At 46.5% G+C, this 23201-nt stretch overlaps 1 protein-coding gene across 1 annotated transcript in view; it reads left to right on the top strand.

The window, feature by feature from the left end:
- Nucleotides 1–23201, top strand: part of TLL2 (tolloid like 2) — a 134660-nt gene that overhangs the window by 19100 nt on the left and 92359 nt on the right. The window contains exon 2 of the mRNA XM_036886469.2: nucleotides 12917–13027. Within this exon, the coding sequence (XP_036742364.2) occupies nucleotides 12917–13027 (111 nt within the window). The remainder of the gene's footprint in view (nucleotides 1–12916; nucleotides 13028–23201) is intronic.

Here is a 23201-nt window from a genome sequence, read left to right as displayed (position 1 = left end):
TAGTTCCCCCAATACTCTGGGCTTCTCTCTAGGTGACTACTGTATGGAACATTAGTGCGGACCTTCCTGAGAAGCTTGTTTTTTGTGATGGACAAACAGCAGGCTCTGGGTGGACACCTTATGTTTCTCTAACAGAAATTGTAGTGAAACCAAACATTATTGCTGGAGGGACCTTGGAGGCCATTGATGCCACTGGTCTCCAAACGTCCATGTGCAGGAGTGGATCTAAAAATGCATATTCTTGGGCCCTGTCACAGGAGATTCTGATTTCATAGATCTGGGTTGAGGCCTGGGGATCTTCATGTCAACACTCTGCTTAGACACTTCTAACCTAAGTGGTTTGTGGTCCATGTCTTGAGAAACACTGAGCTGGTCCAGCAGTCTCATTGTATAGATGAAGAGAATGCACCCATGGGAAAAGTCACTTGCCCAATGTCACACACAGCGTCTAAGCGTCCTCTTCCTCAGTCTAGAATATGCCTGTGGTTCTCTGCTGCTTTAATCTGGGCCTTTCATGTCCAAGATGCAGCTCTGCAGTGGACCATTTGTGCTTAGATCCATCAGTGGGAAACTGATCGAAAAATAAACCACCTCCTAGTACAGGCCCAAGTTGTAAGCGTAGATGTGAAAATCATGAAATGGTGTGGCTGGTGGAGGTGAGGTGACATAGCATGAGTACCTGTTGGAGGTCACTCTCATGGGATAAATCCAGGTCTCTGTTGATTTTGGAGTGAGCCCTGGGGCAGAGCAGGATCTGTAGCCAAGATGAACCACGAAGGTCAATGGGGTAAACGAGCTGTGTCAGCCTGCCCTGGGCCTCCCACTGTTTGGGCGCCAGAAAACAGAGTCTTGGGGAGGATATGGTTGGTGACAGAAGGTTGCAGCAGAGCTGAAGAGGTCTCAAAGCCTGGCTCAAAGCCCTCCAGCTCTGCAGGTCCCAAGCACTTAACACCCCCAGATCCCCCCACCAGATTCTCACAATCTCCATTGGGGAGGAGTGTGAAGAACCCTCCTGGCCAAGCCCTCCAGCACTCTGTCCCCTCCAAGCACCCAGACTGGGCTCTCTAGTCTTTGCCAGGCCATCTGGGAATAATGCTCTTAACATTGACCATGAGATCAGCCCCACTTTTAATCTCAATTCTAGAAACTAGGCTTTGTGTGAGCCATTGAACCAAGCTCCAAGTTTGAACCAAAGAGTCTGATTTCAAGCCCAGCTCCTTTCTCACCAGTTGTGAACTTGGGTTAGTTGTTAGTTTCCCCAAGCCTTACTTTCCCCCATAAAATGGGACTAATGGTTCTTGTCCTGCCTTCCCCTAGGACTTCATAGAAGAGCATTCTTTCACTCCCTCATTCATTCATGAAAATATTCTGAAGTTCCATGCCAGGCCCTGAGCTGGGAGCTGGGGCACAGTTGGGTGGGGAGCGGAATGTGTACATGGAACTGTGACAAGCTACACCAAAGTGAGGGACTCCTTGTGGCCAACTCCACCTTGTGTGCTCCAGGAGCCCGGGAATTCTGTTCCCTATGCTGAGCCCTCCTTTCCACACCTGCCCAGCTCTCAGTTCCTGTGGCCTCACATCCTGCTTCCTTTTGCTCTTGTTGGCAGTCCACATGCCTGGGGTGCCCGCTTCAACAGGGCCCCCTTGTCGGGCCCCTCTGCCTCTGTCCTTGCTGTTCTCACCCCAGGGCCTTTGTTCGTGCTGTTCCCTGACCAGCATGCCCTTCTCTTTTGTTATTTACTTGCCAAACAGCTGCTCATAAGTCATCTCCCTCCTCAAGTGTCACTCCCTCTGGGACACCTTTCCTGAATCCACCCCAAGGGCTGAATTAGTCACTCCTCAGCCCTGGGGCTCCATCCCCATCCCTTACTAAGCAGTAAGAATCACTTCAAGGCACAGAGGAGAGATGGCCTCGAGCCAGTTGCCTCATCTCTCTGAGCCATCTGTCCTTGTCCTCATCTGGAGAGTGAGCATGAGGCTCTTACTGCACTGTTGTGAGGGATGGAGGACAGTGAGGAGTCTGGCATGTGGCTGGTGATTGTGAATTATCAGTGCCTTTTTCTGAAGGGCCTAAATTCCCAGAGAACTAAAACACCAGATTTTTGGAGAAACAGAGCCATTCCAAGATTAAGGAGAATACTTTGGAAAGGTGTGAGCTCCCGGTCACTGGAGGTGTGTAAGAAGATACCACACAGACATCAGCTGATGGGTTGGACCAATGACCAGTAGGGCCCCTTCTGGTCCTAGCAGTGTGTAGTTCCTGGAGGACTGCTGGGTAGTACAGCCATCTCCAAAAGGTGTTCATTAGAACAGGAAAGTCAGTGAAAAGAGGTTCCAGGGCAATCACATTGGGAAATGTTGCATTCTCTGTATTTCTCGGAGAGCCCTGATATTTGTTAGAATTGTAAAGGTTCTGGTAAGTTCTGCAGTAAAGTAGGTGATGTAGCACAGCATTTCTTATTAACTTCTTAGAATGTGAAACTTTGGGAAGAGCTCGCTTGGGGGGAAACAGCTCTGATTTGAGAATCAGGGAGATATTGGTAGACTTAAGACACCTGTGAAACCTTTTCCTACCTGTATGACCTCGGCCAAGTCCTATTGCTTCTCGGGGTGTTTGAGATTAATGTGTAGAAGGCATTTGGCCTGGCCCCTGGGACAGAGTGCAGTATGCTTCTGCTGTGGATGGGAAAAACACAGTGCAAGATGCTGTGAGAATCCTGGGATGGGAGCTTTTCTGCAAGACTGGATCATGGTCATCTTCTGCAGCCTTGAGGGTGAGGCATACACATGGAATCAGACGGAGAACACAGCATAACTTTAGAAACTCCCTGGTACTTTACAGGTATTGATCATTGCTATGACAGCAGTGTGCTGGAGCTGGCTCTTACCTACTTGTGCGAACCAATAGTGTGCACTCTTCCCAACCCCATGTTCTGTGACCTTGAAATCAGCCAGGGTGGGAGTGTTTACACCAGGGATAAACGGCAAAGCTATAAATCAGTGCTCTCCCCTCCCTCAGCTAGTTGTTATATCAGCACATCAGAAAGTAATTCTTTAAAATTAGTCTCCTTTTATATTTTCAAATTTATTATATAATAGCTTTCAAATTATATTTGACTACTTTAAAGATTTTTGTTTTTGAATTCTGAAAAGCATTTTTCCTGTTGTGTTTCATAACCTATCCCTGAAATAGATACTAGCTAGAGCTTCATAACAAAACACTACCACCTGGTGACAACTCCCTAAATGGCAGGTTGGAGTTCCAGTGGGGTGAGCCAAGACTGGAGGGAGCAGACGGCCTTTTTACAAATGTGCACTTTAGAATCTCCTGATGGCCTTTCCATTCAGGTTTTACATTTCTGTGAAGAATTACCCTGCTTAACCTCCTCATCACAGCCATGAGAAACCATGAGGTGCAGGGAGCCCGTGCCTCCAGGGACATGGCTGATGAAGCCAGTCTCCGGCGACCTGAGTCAGTGCCCCCCAGACTTCAGTGTGCACACTGTCCATCTGGGAGTCTTGTTCCCATGCAGCTCCTGATTCAGTACAACTGGTGGGGGCCCTGTGATCTTGTATTTCTATCCATCTCCAAGACAATCTTGATGCTGCTCGCCTGGATTGCACTTTGAGTAGCTGGGTTGGTGGTGGAAGAGGTGGAAGAAGAAGGTCACCCAGGTGATAGGAATCCTTCAAGTCCTCTCTCAGGCTGCCATGGACCATGTTTTGTCTTTCGGTAAGACTTTGAGGCTTTGTGTTTTGAATGTATGGACTTAGCTCATTTGATTCTTAATCTTATTCAGCCAATGTTTATGCTTTTATTTATTCGGAATTCATTTTGGTGTAGAGGGTAAGGTTCAAAGCCACCCTGAGTTTTCCTTGAATAGCTAACCCATTTGTCTCAACGTAATTGGTTCGTCCCCCTCTTTCCACAAATTTGTAAGACCTCCCTTGTATATGTGAATTTTCTTATATATCCTAGGTTGCTTCCAGACTATTCTATGTTGCAGGGTTCTTGTACTTTATAATATCTTTCGCTGTCAGGTGATGCAGCCCTCCTTCAATAATCATTTTCTTGACTGTTATCACCTAATGGTGTGGATGAACTTTAATGTCATTTTGTCAATAAGAAAAATGTTATTGGGATTTTGATTGAAGTATATTAAACCTACACATTAAGTTAGAAAGAATGAACATTTCAGGAACAGAGCATGTCTTTCTTTTCATGTCAGTCACTTTTAGTAGATTTTTACAGTAGTGCTTTTAGTAGACTTTTACATTCTCAACATGCCACACTTTTCATATTGAAAATTCCTAGGTATGTGATGCTTTTTGCTATTTTCTATAAAACGTATTATTTTATATAATACACAGGATGTAATATATTATATATGAAAATATATTTATTACATTCATAAATATATATTTATTAAATATTTATACATTAAAATATATAATTTTATATACTATATAAATTAAGATAAGGATAATTATATAAGTGTATTATTTATATTATATGTTGTATTTTGTATTTTATTTACTTATATTATGTTATAATAGAGCCAGTGCCCAGATGGGTGGTCTCACGGCTGGGTTCCCCAGATCCAAGTTATGTATCACCTGATCTTCTGTCTAACATTCCCCTGGGCTGAAACGCCACACGATCCAGTTTTTCATTTCTTTTACTTAAAAAAATTTTTAATGTCTCCACAGTTAGTTCCAAAGACTCAAAACATAAAAAGAGACTGGATTATTTTCATATTTTCCTCATCTGGTAGGGCCACAGTTCTTCTCGATATTAAAATGACATTTGACCTCTGGAGATCACACGTATCTTTGTCTGACTGTCCAATCACAATGATCAAGGACAGTGGACTGATGACCTGTACTCCACATTTACTGGATAGCGCAAGTGATTAAACTCTGTGACCCATGGTTTATGGAAATAAAAAAATACTTACCTACCTGGGCTCTATCAGAATTATGTAAGATAAATGTATGTGGAGTCTTAGTCCCTGGACCTCAATATGTACCTGACAAACATTTGCTGTTATTATTGTTATTACCACTCTGTAGTCCCTCTGTCCATTCATTCAGTCACTCACTCACTCATCCATCCATTCACCTGACAAACATTTTTTGAGCTTCTAAGTTACTTCCTGAGAATTGGGGCAGAGAGAGGCAGGCACAAGGATGAGCAAGACTTAGTTCTGCCAATGAGGAATTACACTACCTCCCCCCGGTGCAGTGGGAGCTGGGCACATAAACAAGTGATCCCAGTAGGCTGAGAACAGAGCTGTAACAGGTTTGGGCAAGCTTCAGGGGCACCTGGAGGAAGGAGACCCTGCAAGGCCCTGAACAGCTCTACCACCAGTCTACTACCTAAAGCCTGCCAAAGGCTCCCAGCATCACATGTGCATGCCTCATCCTCCTGGTGACATAACCTGTTTCTAGGGCCTCGCGGCGGGATGTTGTGCTGGTTATGTGCTTCCTACTCTCCTCTAGATCAGTATTCCCAAAAAGTAGCTCAGGGAACCTCTGGCATCAAATTGACTCGAGATGCTTGTTTAAAACCCAAGTTCCCCACCTCTTCTCCAGATCTCTGGAATGGAGGGAGTGGGGAGGATGTTGGGTCTTAACACTAACATGGGGGAACCACTGCTATGATCTCCACAAACAATGGGCCCTATTAACGAGTCAAAATCATAGAAAGAGAAAACACTTATGAGAAAACACTTATCTGTGTTACCACCCATATAGGAAAGATACAGCTTCTTTATTTTCTTTAACTAAATTGAGTTTCCTCTAATAACCACCAGAAAAACATTCACTATTATTATTGTTAATACCACTCGGGAATCCAAGAACATCCATATCCATCTATCCATACATACGTACATTCAACATCTTACGCAGGATGGGAGAAATGGGAGAAACTGTCAGGGCTGTTTGTGGAGATTTATCAAGGGACAAAATTGTAGTATCTGCCTATTAAGTTGTATTATTTATTTGTATTGGGTAATTCAGAATTTCTGGAATAAATTTTCCAAGTTTTCCTATTTTTTTCCCTCTCCCCTGCTCTTTTCTGGGATAGAATCTGAGTGTGTGGTGTGTGGAAGGGGCCTAGAAGGAGGGAATGGAGCAATGTGGCCTCCTCCAGCCAGGAGAGGTGGCCCAGGACCTGTGCACCGTCATCTAAATCCCCTGTGGTCCGTATTGGGAGGCGGTGCATCTGTCTGGTCTGGCTCCTGAGTTCCTGGGTCCTGGCTGCGCCCACTGAGGGGTGTCTGTCATCACTGCCCTTTCAGCAGGATATGCTGAACCTGCTCATGGAGCCTGTCCTCTTGAGCATTTGACTATGGGCATAAACCCTGCTTTGGCTTTTTCAGCTGACCTGAGGTCCCTGCTGTCCTCTGGCCCTCTCAGCACCTCTGTATCCTTCCCTGGGCTGTGGAGGCACCTGGAGCCCCAGGATGCCAGGAGCTGGGAGCCAGGTCCAGGAGCACCCTCGGGCCCATGTCTCTGCACGCTGCCCTCCATCATACTGTCCAGTTGCCCCCGTGCATGACAGATGAAGTAGCTTCCTCCTTCTCGGCTGTGCCTTGGGAATGGGCTGAGATATGCCCACTAGCCACACCTTGTTTCTTGTTGTCTGGCGTGGACGACTTCCTTCTGCTCCACCTTCTGTGTGGTGGGGACTCCCAGGTCATGTCCCGTTCCATTCTTGAGGTGGCTTTCACCCTTCCTCCACCACTGGGGCGACAGTGGCAGAATGGATGCAGGAACAAGACTCACTAAGAATTGAAAATTTGCCAGTTTAATGTTTTCAGATATTCCCATCATTTCAGAAAGTAGACATAGTTCATGGGCAGGCAGCTGGGAAGGAATTTGACCTTGCTTTGGGCATTGAACTTATACAAACAGAATTTGGAACAAATTCTCTTTTCATTAATATATCAATATTTATTTTCTGAATATTCCAGATACCAGACACTATTCTGGGCAGTAAGGATGCTGTCATGAAAAAAGTAGACAAAAATCTTGACCCACATCAACAGACCTTCTAGAGGTATCTTGGCTCCTGGTTTTATGGTGGCCTCCTAGCCAGGGCAGTTACTCAACCCAATTTTTGTGCATAGTACATTTTTGCTCTTGTTTAGAGGATGGCATGGGGACTCTCTCCCACAGCATTAAGAGCTAATGGCCTGTCCTCATTTCCTGACATGGCCTCGGCCTGTTGCACGCACTGGCCATTTCTGCAGAATGTATACTTCTTTCTGTTGGGGGTGTGAGTAACCCGTAGAGAAGGCCCAGAAGCTCTGCTGGGTCTCAGATTTCATTCCAGGATGGAGAGACTCAGGGTAGAAGACAGATTCTCTGTAGCCTCCAGATTTTTATCAGTCATTCATTCAATGACTGTTTCCTGTGCTCCTACTATGTGCTGTGTGCTAAATATAGAACAAGAATAGGCCATGTAGACTGTCTTTACTTTCACGAACCTGCAAAGATAGAAGTTAACTTTGAGCATTAATTAACGGCAGTGGTGATGATAAGTTCAAGTAGCTGTTTTCTAGAGCACAGCCTCATGTCTCAGGTGTCCTAGACCCTCCTGTGGCCCTTCTGGAATAGGGGGACCCTTCCCATTCAGGAGAAGCCAGCAAAAACCATCTTTGAAAAGACAAGTAAGGAGACATAAGCTTTCTCTGAAAGGGGAGGCTGTTTCTGAGATGGGCTTCCTCCATGACTCCATGCACACAGCTTTTGGGATCCGCAGAGCAGACAGAGCCTGCCCTCCCAGGATGTGAGACTGGCCGGAGGCTCTGATGGCATCTCCGCCATCTCTTAGATTGCAAACAGAGCCCTTCCTGTGTGCTGGCTCAGTAAAGGTTTCCTTGCTGCCTCCCTTCCCACCTTCTTGCCTCAGTCTGCCATTTACCGTGCCTTTTTCTGTATCTATGCAGTAGATATTGCATTGACATGAATCATGACTTCTGGGGAATCCCTAACCCCCAGAGTGATACCATCACCCTCCAAGCAGACTCCTAAGCTTTGTTGCTTCTCCTACAGTGCTTTGGTTGAGATCCTTGAAGGAACTGTGTTAGGACCAGTATGTTGCAGCTGGTGTCATGGTGCTGGCTCTCTGCTGTTGCCTCAGGCTTGTTTAGTATGTCAAAACCCAATTTCTTCTCCTTTTGATATAGGGGTTTTCACCCCTGAGTCCTAAATGCATGTGGACAGATTCTTCCCTACTAGTTCAGGTCGGAGCATAATGAGAATTGTCCTGGCCTTGAGTCTGTCCTCTGCCGTATTGCTTACTAAGTGACCTTAAACAAATCGCTCAGCCTCCCTGCACAAGATGCTCTATGGAATGGAGTGGAGGGTAGGACTCAGGTCCTCTCTCCACCGTGCCAGTAACGCTCATTTGAATCCTGTAGCTGTGAGCCTGGTACTGGGGAGCCTGCAGGGCCCAGAGCAGCACCGAGGGATCATCCAACGGGAGGTGTCCTCTGTGAGTAATGGGCAGGCCGTCCTCCCTGACTGTGACTTTGAGGGACACCCACAGGGACTCATTTTGGAATCCTGAGGTAAGATCTGTAGGACAGAAGGGCAGAGTATTGGATCTAGATACGGTGATAGGGGGCCTCTAGGACCACGGGGTAGGAGATTAGGCTGGGTGTCAGAAGGGCCCTCTCTGGGTGCTGAGATAGGATAGAATCCAGAGGCAGGACACAGCCTTCTGGAAAGCTCCCAGGGGGAGGCCGGGCCAGGCCTCTTGTGGCTGCTGTATGCAAGGGATGCCCTGGGCTGGGTTCTGGGAGTAAGTCAGCAATGCCCATGGGGTCACACATGTAAGAACATTTCTTGGCCTCACTGCCCATCACCATCAATATAGTCCATTGCTGAGGATCTCCATGTCTGGAGCATGCAGCTCTTTTGACTTTCTGGTATTTACTGAGTGGTGCCAGGTACCATCCCTACGCTAACAAGCCCTTAGTTTATATTGTCTCACATGATGCTCACAGCAACCTTACGGGGAAGATAATTATTCTTGTGTATTCCTATTTGAAAGAAGTTATTTGCTCAAGGTTACACAGGCACAACTTGAGCCCAAGCCTGTCTGATTGAATACCTTCACTCTTAGCAACTAGGAATACACTTTCCTTAGTGTGTGTAAAATGGGATTTGCTATATGAAATACATGTGTGTACAACTGGGACCTGTCCTCAAAGCATTTAGAATCTGGAAGCGCTTGGGAAGCTGAGTAGGTGCTATGAGTTGAGGAAGTTTGCTATGAGCAGCTTGGGAGACTGGAAATAGTCCAGATTTTGGAATTCTGGCTCTGCCCTTTGCTGGCTGTGGGACCCTGAGTAAATCATTCTCTTCTCTGAGTCTCAGTTTCTTCATCTGTAAAATAGGAGTGAGGAAAGTGTAAGTGTTACATATAGGCAATCCATGATTAATTTTAAGGCATTATAGCAAATACTATCTCCCTCCATGCTCCCAGCTTCACCTTCACCCCCACCCTGGTATTTAGTGGGCCCATGAAATATTTGTTAGGTGAATATTGGACATTATTTAAACCCATTGTCTGATTGACTAAATCAAAACCACAATGGGGTGGTTTTGATTTATACTAAAAGAATGCAGAGAAAGGAGGGACAGGAGGGAGACTTCATGGAGGACATGTGGGTGTTGGTGATGGGAGTTGAGCCTTGCAAGGTGGGGTCTTCTGGATGAAGAGAGAGTGGAGTAGGGGAGACACAGGGCCAGATGGAACCCAGGGAAGGTGGGAGTGGCACCATTATTTATCAAATGTTTCCTATGGGCCAGGCCCTGTTCCGAGTATTTAACACACTTACCTCATTTACTTCTCACCACCTCTGCAAGGTAGGGACCTCTGTTTCCAGATGCGAAACTGAGGCTCAGAGAGATCAAGTGATTTGCTCAAGGTCTTGCATCTCTTAAACGGCAAGTGGGACTTCATGGAGAGCTCCCTGCAAGGGCATTGGTCTGGGGCTCCTGTTGCTGCCTGTGTCAGGAGGACACCTGAGTCCTGGGCACTGAATGGCTGAAAAGCAGGTGGAGACCAAGAGCTGCTGAGCAGGCCCTTGGGACCATTTTCCAGCTGCAAGTGGAGTTTCCCAGCAGCCCTTTGATGTAGAAAACAGCTGCCAAAGGGAAGCACGGCACCCCTTCTCCCTGACCTCCGTTGCTCTCTGGTTCTCACACTGGTCCATGCAGGAGACTTACCAAGTGGCACACTAGACAGTTTAAGGGAATGTATTTCCAGATTCTAAAGCTTTCGTTTAAGATTCTGTATTAAAACTGCTGGAGGATGGCCTGGTCCCGGTGGCCTTTCCCTGATTTCACAGAAGAGAGGCTCACTTGTTGCCCAAACTGAGCCCCACTGTGTGCCTCACCCCAAGCACCTCAGGGAAAGTGAAGAACAGTTGCTCCCAGAGCAGCTTTCTCTGATGAAGAGTCAAGGCAACTTGGACCTGTAGTTCTCCTGTCCTTTCCTACCGGTTTGTATTTCTATTTGGTGCTGAGTGCAATGGTTTGAATTCAGAACAACTGAAACAGGGGAAATCAATGAAAGTGGTTCTTTGAAGCATAACTGGAATTTTTTGTGGACTTCTAAATTTTTCAAGATACATGAAAGCACCTGAGATAAACATTTTCCTTGCTTCCTTTCAGATTCAACTTGTGCTATTAAATAATGTACTTAAATCTGTTTTACCACATCACATCATGAAATATTTATTCCAAATATAGTCAATCATCATCTTATAAAATGTTTTCTATTTTCTACTTCTTATGAACAAAATAAATGTATTTAAAGTTATAGTGAAAAAAATAAATGTCAGGCTAACAATATACACGAGGATGTATGGTTTCTCAAAGTCGCTTGGGAATATGCACACAAAAGTTTGAAGAGCATTATGTCACTTCCATGGCTTGTTTGAGTTTTTCCAGTTCCTGTGAAGCTATTCCCTTCTCCCACCCTTTTGTTTCTCTCTCTCTGCTTTCAGAATATATGAGAAATATTCCTGGTTGCTATTGTGAATGCCATAATTGATACAGGACACTTTTTCTTTGAGGAAAAGGTGATTACTGTAATGTGGGCTGTCTTGTACTAAGTCTCAAGGAAGGTAGGTGGGGCCCAGGGTAAGCATCTGGAACCCATCTTTGGCCACGCCAATGTTGGTACACATTTCAATGGGTGGTTCTAGATGACAGTCTGCCTTGTGCAAAGTTGGGGTTCCTTAGAAGAGCTTTACACTGGGACACGTGCTATATTCTGGTTTTGTGATCACAACCATCCTAAGGCTGTGAAGTGGCACCCCATTGTGGTTTTGATTTGCATTTCTTTAATGAGTCCTGATCTTTAACATCTTGTCATTTGTTTGCTGTCCATTTGTATATCTTTCTTGGAGAAATATCTATGCAAATCCCCTGCCCATTTTCAAATTGGGTTGTTAAGTATTAAGAATTCTTTTTGTATCTGGATACTAGGTCCTTATCAGATATATGATTTTCTCCCATTTTGTAAGTTGTCTTTTCTGGTTTCTGATAATGTCCTTTGATGCACAAAAGTCTATAACTTTGATGATATCTAATGTACCTATTTTTTCTTTTGTTGCGCGTGCTTTTGGTGTTATACCTACACCCTTGGCAGTTCAAGGTCTTGAGATTTATATCTATGATTTCTTCTAATAGTTTTATGGCTTTTAGCTCTTATATTTATGTCATTGATCCATTTTGAGTTAACCTTTGCATATGGTGTGGGGTACAGATCCAACTTTATTCTTTTGCATGTTCATTTCTTTTTAAAGCCTCTGATGACTTAATGGCTGTACAAGGAAGGAGAATGGAGAGCTGGGAAACTCCCATTTAGAAATATAAAATTAGGTGTCAGTGAGGAACATGAGTCTCAATTTTATATAAATTATATAAATTATAAAATTTATATATTTTATAATATGGATGGCTTTGGCTCAATTATTTGGGTCTCAAATTTTTAAAAGTGATATTTAAACACTGCAGAGAAAGCACCTGTGATGTGTCAAGTACAGGGCTTAGTTCTTTATTTCTCCACAAATTGCAGGGATTTTTTTCCCCCTCAAAGAGTATATAGTCTATTGAGAAAATATTTTAAGGCCATAGTGGGGGGTGGGTGTATGTATACACATACATACATATGATCTCATTTAATTAAAAATTTTACATTTTTAATTAAATGTCACTTTTCTCAACCAGTCTACAGAATGGGCAGTATTAAGTCTGTTTGCTGATGAATCATTTGCAGCTCAGAGAGGTTGAGTAACTAGTCCAAGGTTCCAGAGCTACTAAGTTTCAGAGCCAGAATATGAACCCAGGTTATTTTTCAATCACTATACTGATTATACTGTATGTATCTATACTGATTATACTATATGTATCAATCAGCATAGTATAGATCATGGTGCAGTAATAAACAATCCCCAAGTCCTGGTGGCTTAAAACCACAGAGGTTTATGTCTCATGTTACATGTTCTTCCCAGGTCATCTCCTCCACACTGCCTGCACTGTGTCCCAGCCTGATGGAGCAGCCTATTTCTGGTATATTGTTTGTTTGTCTTATAGCTTTGGAGAAAGGGCACATAGCAGGGTAACCTTTCAAAATGCCCTACAGACCTAGGCCTTTGATCTTCGTGGTGCTTGGCCACAGGTCTGTGGCTCTGATGCACAGCATTATTATCTATTTTTCCTCTTTCTTTATCAGCCCCATGTCCTAGGTTTGTGGAGAAATTTGGCTGGATGGACTCTCTTTTCTAGCATTTGCTGCCCAACATCCAGTGCCCGCTGGGACATTAGTAAATCCATTTTTTTCTTGACTTCCAGCTTAAGTTGACCCTTTTATGTTTTTTCTTCCCAGCTGTCTTTTGGGGAGACATTGCCTTAGATGAGGAGGACCTGAAGTTATTTCACATCTATAAGGCCAGAGACTGGATCAAGCAGTCAGGGGAAGAAAAGAGACATGGCACAGGTAAGTACTGTGTCCCCCGCCAACTTCCCCTGCCCCAGAGGAAGGGCGCAGGGACTCCAGCAGGAGTAGCTGTGGTTCACGAGTCATGGTATTCGACCTGTTAGTCCTGTGCCCACCTGTCTGTGGAAATCCAGAGTCGTCCCCCTTCCTTCTGCAGGGCAGCGTGTGGCACAGCTTGCTGATCCTCCTAAGAAAATCTCCGTTTGCCTCTTTATGTGAGGGTTCAGGCCTAAGCTCAGAGGATTCAGACTAGAGCTCAGCTTCGGTTCTTAGGACTCTGGCCTCAGGGTCCAGCACTGCTGACCAGAGAAAACTCCTAGAGGGGCTCCATTTAGGACGTGTGTGATGGCGATACAAACAGTGATTGGCACTGGAGTGGGGAAGGGGGTGGGGGTGGGGGATGGAGATGATTGCCCTGGGTATTGTACAGTTGTTTGGTGGACAACCCAGGCAAAAGCCCCCTGGGGCCAGGACATGCGGGTAGGGCTTCAGACTTGGACTACCCTGCTCCCACTCTCCCTCCGTACCTCTGCCTTGGAGTGAGCAGTAACGGGACTGGTCTCTTGACTTGTCTCCTCCCTGCCCACCGTGTCGGACACCTCAGCTCTGTGGCCTCTCCATTCTGGGAAGCGGCCCAGGGGGCTGGGCTGTGGGACTGATAACTTGTTATTTGGTGACCAAGGCTCACTTGTGCCTGATGCTACACTATCTCTGCTACCCGTGACCCTTTCTCCCACCTTGTTTTCCTCTCTCAAAGCTTTTAAAAAATTGTTGTGGTAAGAACACCACATGAGCTTTACCCTCTTAATGAATTTTAGGTATACAAATGGTATTATAAACTACAGGCACAATGTGGTATAGCAAGCTGATCTCCAGAACTTATTCCTCCTGTGTAACTGAAGCTTTCCACCTTTTCTTTGAGCACCTATTGTGGGCCAAGTGCAGTGCTGGAGGGAGAAAGAGGAATAAGATGTGACCTCTACCTTCAAGGAGACCTTTTATGCCAGGTGGACAGGGCTTAGACCTAGACCAGCTCTCTAACCTCTGCAAGGTTCAGTTTTCCTATCTGTAAAATGGGATAAGCCAACACTCACTCCATAGAGGGCTGGGAGGACCAACTCCAAGGGTGAGGGGCTGGCCTGGTGCCTGGCATATAACAAGCTGTCAGGCAATGGCAGATAGTATCACTAAGGTGCTCCCGGTCTAGTGGGATGAAACTGTGTGGGTAAAATTGTAATATTTCCAGATTATTTTGCCTGGCTTTGGTACATTTGCATATCAATAGGCATTCCTCAGGGGTGGAGCTAAGTTCATCTCCATATCAGTGGGTAATTACTGGGCAAGGGAGGGCTTATCTGAACCTGAGAGGTGAGGGGGAGTGCTGGTTTTGCTTCCGCTGGAGCAGGAAAGAGACGGCCCCAGACTGCAGTTTGTAAGCAATAAACGGATTTTAAACTTTATTTCTACCTTTGACTGATTTTGGTTTTAGAGGTATTTTGCCCTGGGATTTCCTCTCTCCAGACTTACAGACAGATGTAAGCACACAGATTATAATTCCTTCTGGCAAGTGCTGTAGCAAACCAGGAGTAGTGGGAAAAGAGAAGAGTGAGCCAAGAAAGGCATCATGGAAATGGACACTCTTGCAATATGTCTTGAAGGATGAGTAGGAGTTCTTGAGGTAAAGAATCAAGAAAAGGCATTTTAGGCAGAGGGAAGCCACGTGCAAAGGCCAGGAGTATGAGAGGTGCTGTCTTAATATAGGGAACAGGGCTAAGCTGCAAGTCACTACATGGTGGCTCTCTGTGTTGTGGGGGAGTGTTGTGTATTTTCCTTGGTCCTTGTCCCCGCCACAACAAAGAATTGAAGGGCAGAGACACAGTAATGCAGCAGAGTAAAAAGTTTTATTTAAAGTTACCTAAAGAGAGAAAAAGTATAGGCAACCTCAGGGAGGAGAGGCGCCTTGAAAGGTTTAAGTTTTATTTAAAGAGAGAAAAAGTTTAAGGCAAAAGGTTACACACTCAGGAAGTGTGGGTGACCCCAGAGAGAGGTGCACACTGAAAGGTTGGGGGTTCCCCCTTTTAAGGGTTTTTCAGGAATGTGACAAAGGGCTAGGAGTGTGGACTTGTTAAGTGGTCTCAAGATGAGACACTAAGTTTCTATCAATCCTCCAGGTAATTCTGCAAAATTAGCTTAACAGAAGAAATTTACTGCTCTGATTCCCTACCAGAATAGCAGCTTCCTGGTCTGGGAGCCTATCAATCAGGACTGCTTGCCCTGCCTCCAAGGTGGGCTGAGTTATTGTCTATTTGCTAAGGAATATGTTAAGAATCTTACTTCTTAACTTCTTGGGTTTTAAAATGCAATTTTAGCTTTAAGGTGGAATCTTCTTGTCTTTATTATGCTGTTTATAGCTGGGCCTTTTAGCAGGCTAAAGTAAATCTTACAGTGGCATGATCTAATTGACACAATAAAGACATGGGCTGTGCTCAGATACTTTTGTTTATCTGGGGTATTCAAACATTCCAGGCCAAGTTGCTCCTGGCCTTTTGAGCTTTAACTGATTAATTCATTAACTCTGGGTCTTTTCTGGGTTTCTAGTTTTAACTGGTTAACATTTGAGTGTCTTTTAGTGGGCTTTACTGGCCTTACTCTCTTTCCTCCCTGCTCACATCTATCTTCCTGCCTAACATTTGGGGTAGGCTGTGGTAGGGAGGTGAACCTGAAGAGGCCCGCTGAGGCAGGTGGTGAAGGTGCCTGTCGGAAGGGTGGGTGGGAATGTGCCCTGAGTGTGGGGACAGCTCCCATGAAGCTTGGCGGCTGTTGAGCTGATAAGCCAGGGCTTTCTTCTGTGGACTGCGGAGTCCTGCGACAGTGTCTGAATGGGAGTGTGACCTGCTCAGCTTTGCCTTGGGAGGTGGAGTCCTCTCGCCCACTGTTCTCTGCAGCTCAGCAGCTGTCCTGAGGATGCCATGCTCCTGGCCAGATGCTCGGGCAGCCTCACCACGCCGCTTGCTGGTGGTGATGGTCCGGAAGAGGCTGTCAGGCAACCCCTTCTCCTGCTGCTCATGGCATCCAAGAGCATTCCCAAAGCCTGAGGTGCCTTTTAAGGCCCAAGATTTCACTGGAGCTGATTTACCAATTCTTCATTTCCACATTCCTGGCACAAGAAGCCCTGGGATCTGCTATCCACCTGCAGGGGAAGGAGGAGGATGTACTATACTTGTGTTTCTGGGTGTGGTCTGCATTCATTCATTCACTGAAACCTCTCTTAAGCATCCGTTCTGTGCCTGGCTCTGGGTTAAATCTTGAGAAGGTACAAACTGAGGTTTTTCTTCTTAAAGACTCATGGGCTAGTAGATGAAAATGGTGCAGAAAGCAAAAAGGAGCATTGAAGAATTAGCAGTGGCGTTCCAGGAAGCACAGGGACAGTGGAAACCCCGAAGATTGGGGCCATTTTTGGGAGGGGGGCAGTCAAGAGACTTCCCAGAAGAGGGGTCCTGGCCAGTTGGAGCAGTTTGCCAGGCCAGGGAGTGTGAGTGCAAGGGTAGAGAAGACATTCCAGATGGAGAGAGGGGTTCTTCTTGGGTGGGAAATGGGAGAGCACTCACCACTGAGGAGGTGTGGGGTCCCTTCTTGTCCAGGGTTGGTGCCCTCTTTGTGTGGAGGAGGTGGGACGATGCCCAGAGTCAAGGCAGCTCCCAGCTCCTGCGGAACATGAGCAGCTACAGGGATGGGGCCAAGCCCTGGGCTCCATGCTCGCCCCTGTGGCTGGGGCTGAGGAGAGAGCAAGGGGGCACCTTGTCCTGTCAGGGGGTCAGAAGGACCCCATTGCCCGTAGCTGGCAGCATGGAGGAACAATCCAGAACTTTAGAGTTTCTTTTTTGGTGTCTGGTTCTATAACTATCATTTCTTAGGATTTTTGAGTCCTGTTACATATGGTTCAGAGAGTCTATTCGAATTTTCAATGGCGTTTTAAAAACCAAATTATTTTCCACACCAATATGAACCTTAATTAAGCTCTAACAAAAGGAAGCATCTCTTCATAAGTCTACCACTCCACCTAATTGTACTCTTTCCCCCAGTTCTTACCTAGAGGCCTAGAGAAGTTGAACTGATTGTAGTCTCTGTGGAATTAAATTTTTTTTAACTATTTTTTTCTTTTGCAATATTGCTTAAAAATAGTGAACTTCACATATCCCAAATATACAGCATGATGAACTTTTACATAGTCCACATAACGACCACCCAGACCAAGGTAAGGACTATTTCCAAAACTCCAGAGACTCCTCTGTCCCTCCCAGTTAATACCCATCCCACAGTAGCCACTAGTTTGAGCTCTGTCGCCACAGATTCATTTTACCTGTATAAATAGAATCATACCATATGTATTATTTTGTGTCTGTGTTTTTTCACTCAGCTTTATGACTATGAAATTCTCCACGTTGTTGAGTGAAGCAGCAGTTCATTCTCTTCCATTGATATGTGGTGTTTTCTAGTATTTCTGTATGAATGTACCCTAGTGTGTTCATCCCTCTGTTGAGACACTTGGACAGTTTACAGTGTTTGGCTATGATAAACAAAGCTGCTGACTCTTCTGTGTGTCTTATGGTGGACACAGCACTTATTTCCACTGGGCAACCAGGAGTGGAACTGCTGGGTCACAGGGGATACATGAGTTTAGCTTTAGTAGATATTGTCAAATGGTTTTCCAAAGTGGTTGTACCAGTTTGCACGCTGGTAGATACAAATTTATTTGGAAGACAGGAGTGGTGACTATGCAGGATCCAGTGAGACCTTTTGGGTGGTGGTCTCTCTGGCTTGGGGACCCCCCTTCACATCCTCTGGGCCAGCACAGCAGTCTCTTGATGCCCATCCACCAACATGAATGCTCAGGGTCACCCCTGCCAGCGATGCTGGTGCTCTCCTTGGGGGCCCTACCATGGAACAGCATGGGAGCCCAGGCTGGGCAAATGTGACTGAGAGACCCCAGAGAGAGGCTGGGAGCCGCCAGCTGCATGTCAGCAGTATGCGCAGCCTCTGGACAGTTGCACGCTCAGAAGGTTGCCTGAGGTGCTGCAGTGAAGGAAGCCCAGGAGCCCTGCCCTCACCTCCCCGGTGGTGCTCCTCCAAGGCCACACATCACCCTTGTGGTCTAAGAACTTGAGGGCCTGTTTTCTCTTTCCCTCTCCCCTGTAAGCTGAGAGAAGGCAGAGTCTACATCATATTCAGGTTTGGACCCCTCAGAAGTGGACCAGCACCTTGTACCTAGAAGGTACTGGCTGAAATCAGTGGAGAGGAGAGAAAGAAGAGGTAGATGGAGACTGGCAGACCCCAGAGCCATCTCTCCAGGCTTCATAGTTCAAGTGAGGCCGTGAGGCCTTTGCTTACAGAAGGGTAGTTAAAGTGCTGGTCACGGTACCGGGCTTTGGGGTCAGACTGCTTGGGCTTGAATCTTTGAGATGGACCTCAGTTTCTTCATCTGTCAAATGGGAATAATAATGTGCTGAGAACAAAAAAAGTATGTATAAAATGCTCAGCACAGTGCCTGGCACATTATTAATGCTCAACAAATGTCAATTGTGCCTCCTCCTCTTCATTATTATTAGTAGTAGTATTTGCAGAAAGGACACTGACTGGGGAAGGTTTAAGCTGAGGTAGGGAGTGGGGCGAGTTTGCTGTATGCTGGAGGGAATGCTGGGGGCTTGGGCCTCAGACCTTTGAAACATGCACCTATCTGGTGTTTCCTCCTTCCCAAGCTTGTTATATATATTTTTTCTGCTGTGTTTTTATAGAAAGGTTATTTTTACCCTGATCACTTTCCTCTGAGGGCCAATAGTAGTTTGCATCTATCTAGAATAGTTATTTTCAGAATGGGAGTATTTTTAATTGTTTGTTAAAAAAAAAACAAAAAAAGTCCAGTAGCTCAAAACTGTAGCAAAGAGAGAGTGAAAATCCCCCGTTAGCCCAGCCCCACGTGTACCCATCATTATCTTTTTGCCAGATTCCTTCCGGCCCCATTGTGCTCAGGCCATGTGCATACAGATATTTTTTAAATAAAAAGGGAATTTTCCTCAACACCTTCTTGTGTAACCTGCATATTTCCCTCAACTCCATGGACATGTCTTCATGCAGTGCATTACTCTGCCACAACTCATTGAACGAATCCCGTACAGATGCATGAAGGTTGTTTCCCTCTTTTTTCTTTAAATTTTTTCTGTTATAACAATGCTGCTGTGAACGACTTTGCACATAGATCCTTAAACTTTTGTTGGGATTTAAAAAAATCAATTAATTAAAAAGGAGCCATGTCTTTCCTCCCTCTTCCTACTTCCAAATGTGTTAAAGGTTGTATTTCTTAAGATGTTAGGTTATTTCATTTCCAGGCTTTGGTGAGCACCCCTTTGGGAGGTGGGGGACAGGGATGGAGGCTGAAGGCTCAAGGGGAGAAGGCCGAGTGCCTGGAGGGTGCAGGATGGGGAGGCCACGAAGCCTGCAGGGCAGCCCCAGAGGCTTCCTGGCCCCCGTTTACCTTGTGAGCTTGGAGCTGCTTTCCTGGCTGTAGAGTGAAACGATGTCATTGCCCTAGAAGTGACCTAGTTGGACTCATTTCCTAGATGTGCCCAGTGTACTGAATTCAGTCAGTGGCAAAACCATAGAACCCAGGCTTCCCAGTTCCCAGCCCGCACATCCTCCATGGTACCAACCAGTATCTGCCACACTGGTGCGTGTAATCATTCCTTTGCTGCCACTTGGAAACTCGGCTGGAGTCTTTCTGGGTCAGGGATCAAAGACCTTGTGCCCAGGGCTGGTGTAAGAGCCCACTTAGGGTGCTGCACTGGCCACCCACACAAAAAGCTGCTGAGGGTTCCGAGGCCCCCGTCAGGGAGTACCCTTGCTTGGCCTTTGAGGCCTCAGACCCGTGGTGATTAGTTCCCGTCCCTTTGCCTCTGGTCTCTCCTTGCCCACCCTGCTGCCAGGTGATTTTCCTTCCCCCGCCCTGGCAGCCATGGAAGTGGGCAGGAGAGTGTCCTCCCAGATTCATGTCTGCACAGAACCTCAGAATGAGGCCTTATTTGGAAGTAGAATCTTTGCAGATCTACTTAGCCAAGCATCTTGAGATGAGATCGTCCTGGATATGGGCCCTAAAGTCAATGAAAGGAGTCCCTGTGAGAAAAGCAGGGGACACAGACTCAGAGGGGAAGGGCCTGTGAAGAAGGAGAGGGAGCTTGGGGGAAGAGCTGCAAGCCAAGGAACACCAAGGACTGCTGGGAGCTGCCACAGAGGGCAAGGCAAGGAGGAACCCTTCCCTCGAGGCTTCTGGGGGAGTAGGGCCCTGCACACACCTCGAGTTCAGACTTCAGGCCTCCAGAGCTGACTTTCAGGCAGCCTTTGGAACCTCATACAGCTGTGCTCCTTAAACCTTCAGGGGCTCCCTACCACTTAGCAGCAACGTTCCTTACCCTGACCTTCAAGGCCCTCCAAGCTCTGCCAGCAACCTACATCTCCAGCTTCCTTCCCTCGCCTTGTCCTCCAGCCAAACACAATGACACTGTGTCTGCACCAGCCCCGAATTTCTTTCCTTCCAGCCTCCTGTTCTGGTTACACCCTCTGCCCCAGGTCCACATGCTGCAGAAAAGGAGGCGAAGGCCCAGAGAGCGCTGTGGACTCCTGCAGGGTGCTAAAGCTGGTGCACATTCATAACATCTTTTACCCAGCACAGCCCCAGGGGCGTGGGAGGCCGCTCAGGTTGACAGTGCCCTTAAAACTAGGCTCATTTTGTGCTTGGGATGGATAGAGCTCTGTTCCCCACAGCCCCCTCTTTTGGACAAGCCCATTCCCCTGCCATGGGAGCAGCTGGAGGAAGTAGCAGCCACATTTTGGATGTGTGGGGGGGCCAAGGAGGCAAAAGCACATTCTTTAGAGAGAAAGTCCTTCCGTCTGCATTTTATTTGCAGTGATAAGAATGGGAGTTCTGAGCAGGCATGGGCCAAGCTGTTCCATGAATGGGGCCCTTGAATTAACATTGCAGAGTCTCCTAAAGATGCTAATCGGATTAGCTGTGTAGTGAAGGAAGTACTTAGCGGGACACACACACAGAGACACACACACTCGCTGACCCTCTCGCATCCTCTTCAGTGTGATGTGCAGAACCTGGCAGCCCCATTTCTGAGTTCTGAGATACCTCTTCTCCTAACCCGGTAAGATGTCAAGGAAAAGCCTGTGTGGTTATGTTTTGGACTTTTTGTTTATTTGCTTTATCCCTGAACAGTCCAGGAAGCCAATGTTGAGCATTCCCATCTTTGCAAATATCTGGAAACCTGGAGAGGAGGTCTCATCTTGCCATTATCTCCATCTAGATAATGGATCTGATTTCTTGATCTTCGTAGTGAGAAATCTGAAAGGAGAAATGGTTGTAAATACTTACTGGCTCTGATGGAAGTCGATGTTTCCCACCTTGTCTATTCTGAGCATGGGGCCCTGTCCATGTCTATTTAAAAAACCAGGCTTGTTCTGAATTCTTGCTTTTTAAACTCCTGCCATCTGTGTGACTGTCCACTTAATCCCAATGGTTTGGGTACCCAAATTTAAAAAAATTAAAATAGCCGGAGTGAGTGAAAGATGTAAGTGTGGACCTCCCCTCTCTGGACCTCATCTCTGAACCTGGAGGCCCCTTCCAGCTGGGAGACCCTTTAGTTCCTTGGGCTCCTTTTCTTCCTCTGTCCCTGACATGGAGTAGCACACATGTCACTGTACCCTGGTCTCAGTGTTTCCATCTGAACTGAGGGCCTCATAAAACCACATCCTCCTTTTTTTCACATATGTTTGAGCTCTGGGTTTGAACTCTGATGTTTCAAGCTGGAGAAAAGAGGGGAAGCAAAGGCTGTTGGGAAAAACTGGGGGTAAAATTTAGACATACAAGGTGAATACATACCCATGAAATACACGCATATACAATGAGAATTTGGGAGCTCTGCCTTCTGAGCTTTGAGGTTTTAAAGAGACCCAACATATTTCTGCTTTCAACACATTTTTAGCTTTGAGGCTCTTGAAAGCACTGTGGGTGGGGTTGTTTTAAGAGCCCCACCCCCAGGCTGTGATTTTTCAGCCTCTAGTCCTGTGGAGACCTTCCCCAAGACCTTCCTTGTACGCATAGCTTCATCCTGTCGTTGATTTTCCTTCTTGGATGTGGGAGCGCTGCTAACTGACAGGGTTCCAGGGGAGAAGTGGGGCAGTGGTGGCTCCCTGTGACATTGTTTAGAAGAGTCCTGAGCTTACAAATGAATGCCAGGTTAACCTCTTGCTGGGGCAGTTGAGTGGATTCAAGTCTGTCTGCTCTCACATCATGCCACGTCGAGTGCCATCACTGTCCAGTCTGGGGCCGCTGGTTAGGAAAGTTGGAAAGGGACAGAGGCTCTAAGGGAACTGTCTCCCTCATTCTTTTCACTGCCTCCCCAAGAGCTTCAGAGGAGGGGGTGCCCACAGAATAAGGCCTTGGTGACTTCTTTTTCCCAAGGATACTGGACTTGACACTTTGGGGTTCACAGACCCCTTTGAGAGTCTGATGAATATTATGAGCACTTCTCCAAGAAAAAATAAGTGCATACACACGATTTTTTTACAATTTGGAATCCATGGTTTAACCACTCATGGATCCCAAGTCATGAAAGTCTGCACAGTCTCCCTCCTCTGACTGCTCCTGCACTGTGGGAGAAGTTCTTCCCGCACGGACATCCCAGACCTGTGCGGCAGCAGTATAGAAAGGCACACGTGTGGGAGTCAGGCGGCCTGGGTTTGCCTCTCTGGCTCTGATTAGTTGTGGGGCTTAGGGTGACTTCATTCCTTATTTGTAAAGTGGGGTAGTCATTCCTGTCTTGCAGTGGGAATTGAAAAGGTGTCATAGGTAAAGCACTCATTCGAGGGTCTGATACCCAGGAGGTGCTCAGTAAGTAACAGCCACCAGCCCCTGCGCCAGCTCCTTGGTCTTCTCTTCTCTCGGGCGCCCCTCTGACCCAGACTCCACACTCCCCAGATGCCCTCAGATTCCTTTTCATCACAGTGCTTTGCCAGCCCCTGCCTGGGGTCTTTGGGGACCATCCCACGTCAGTGTGATCTAATCAGATCCTCAGGTTTGGATTCTGCTAGAGCCTGGGAAATCCCTGTCAACTCCCACATA

Source organism: Manis pentadactyla, chromosome 8 (assembly GCF_030020395.1).
Source record: "Manis pentadactyla isolate mManPen7 chromosome 8, mManPen7.hap1, whole genome shotgun sequence".
In the NCBI taxonomy this organism is placed as follows: Eukaryota; Metazoa; Chordata; class Mammalia; order Pholidota; family Manidae; genus Manis; species Manis pentadactyla.
This window is presented reverse-complemented; position numbering and strand designations above follow the sequence as displayed.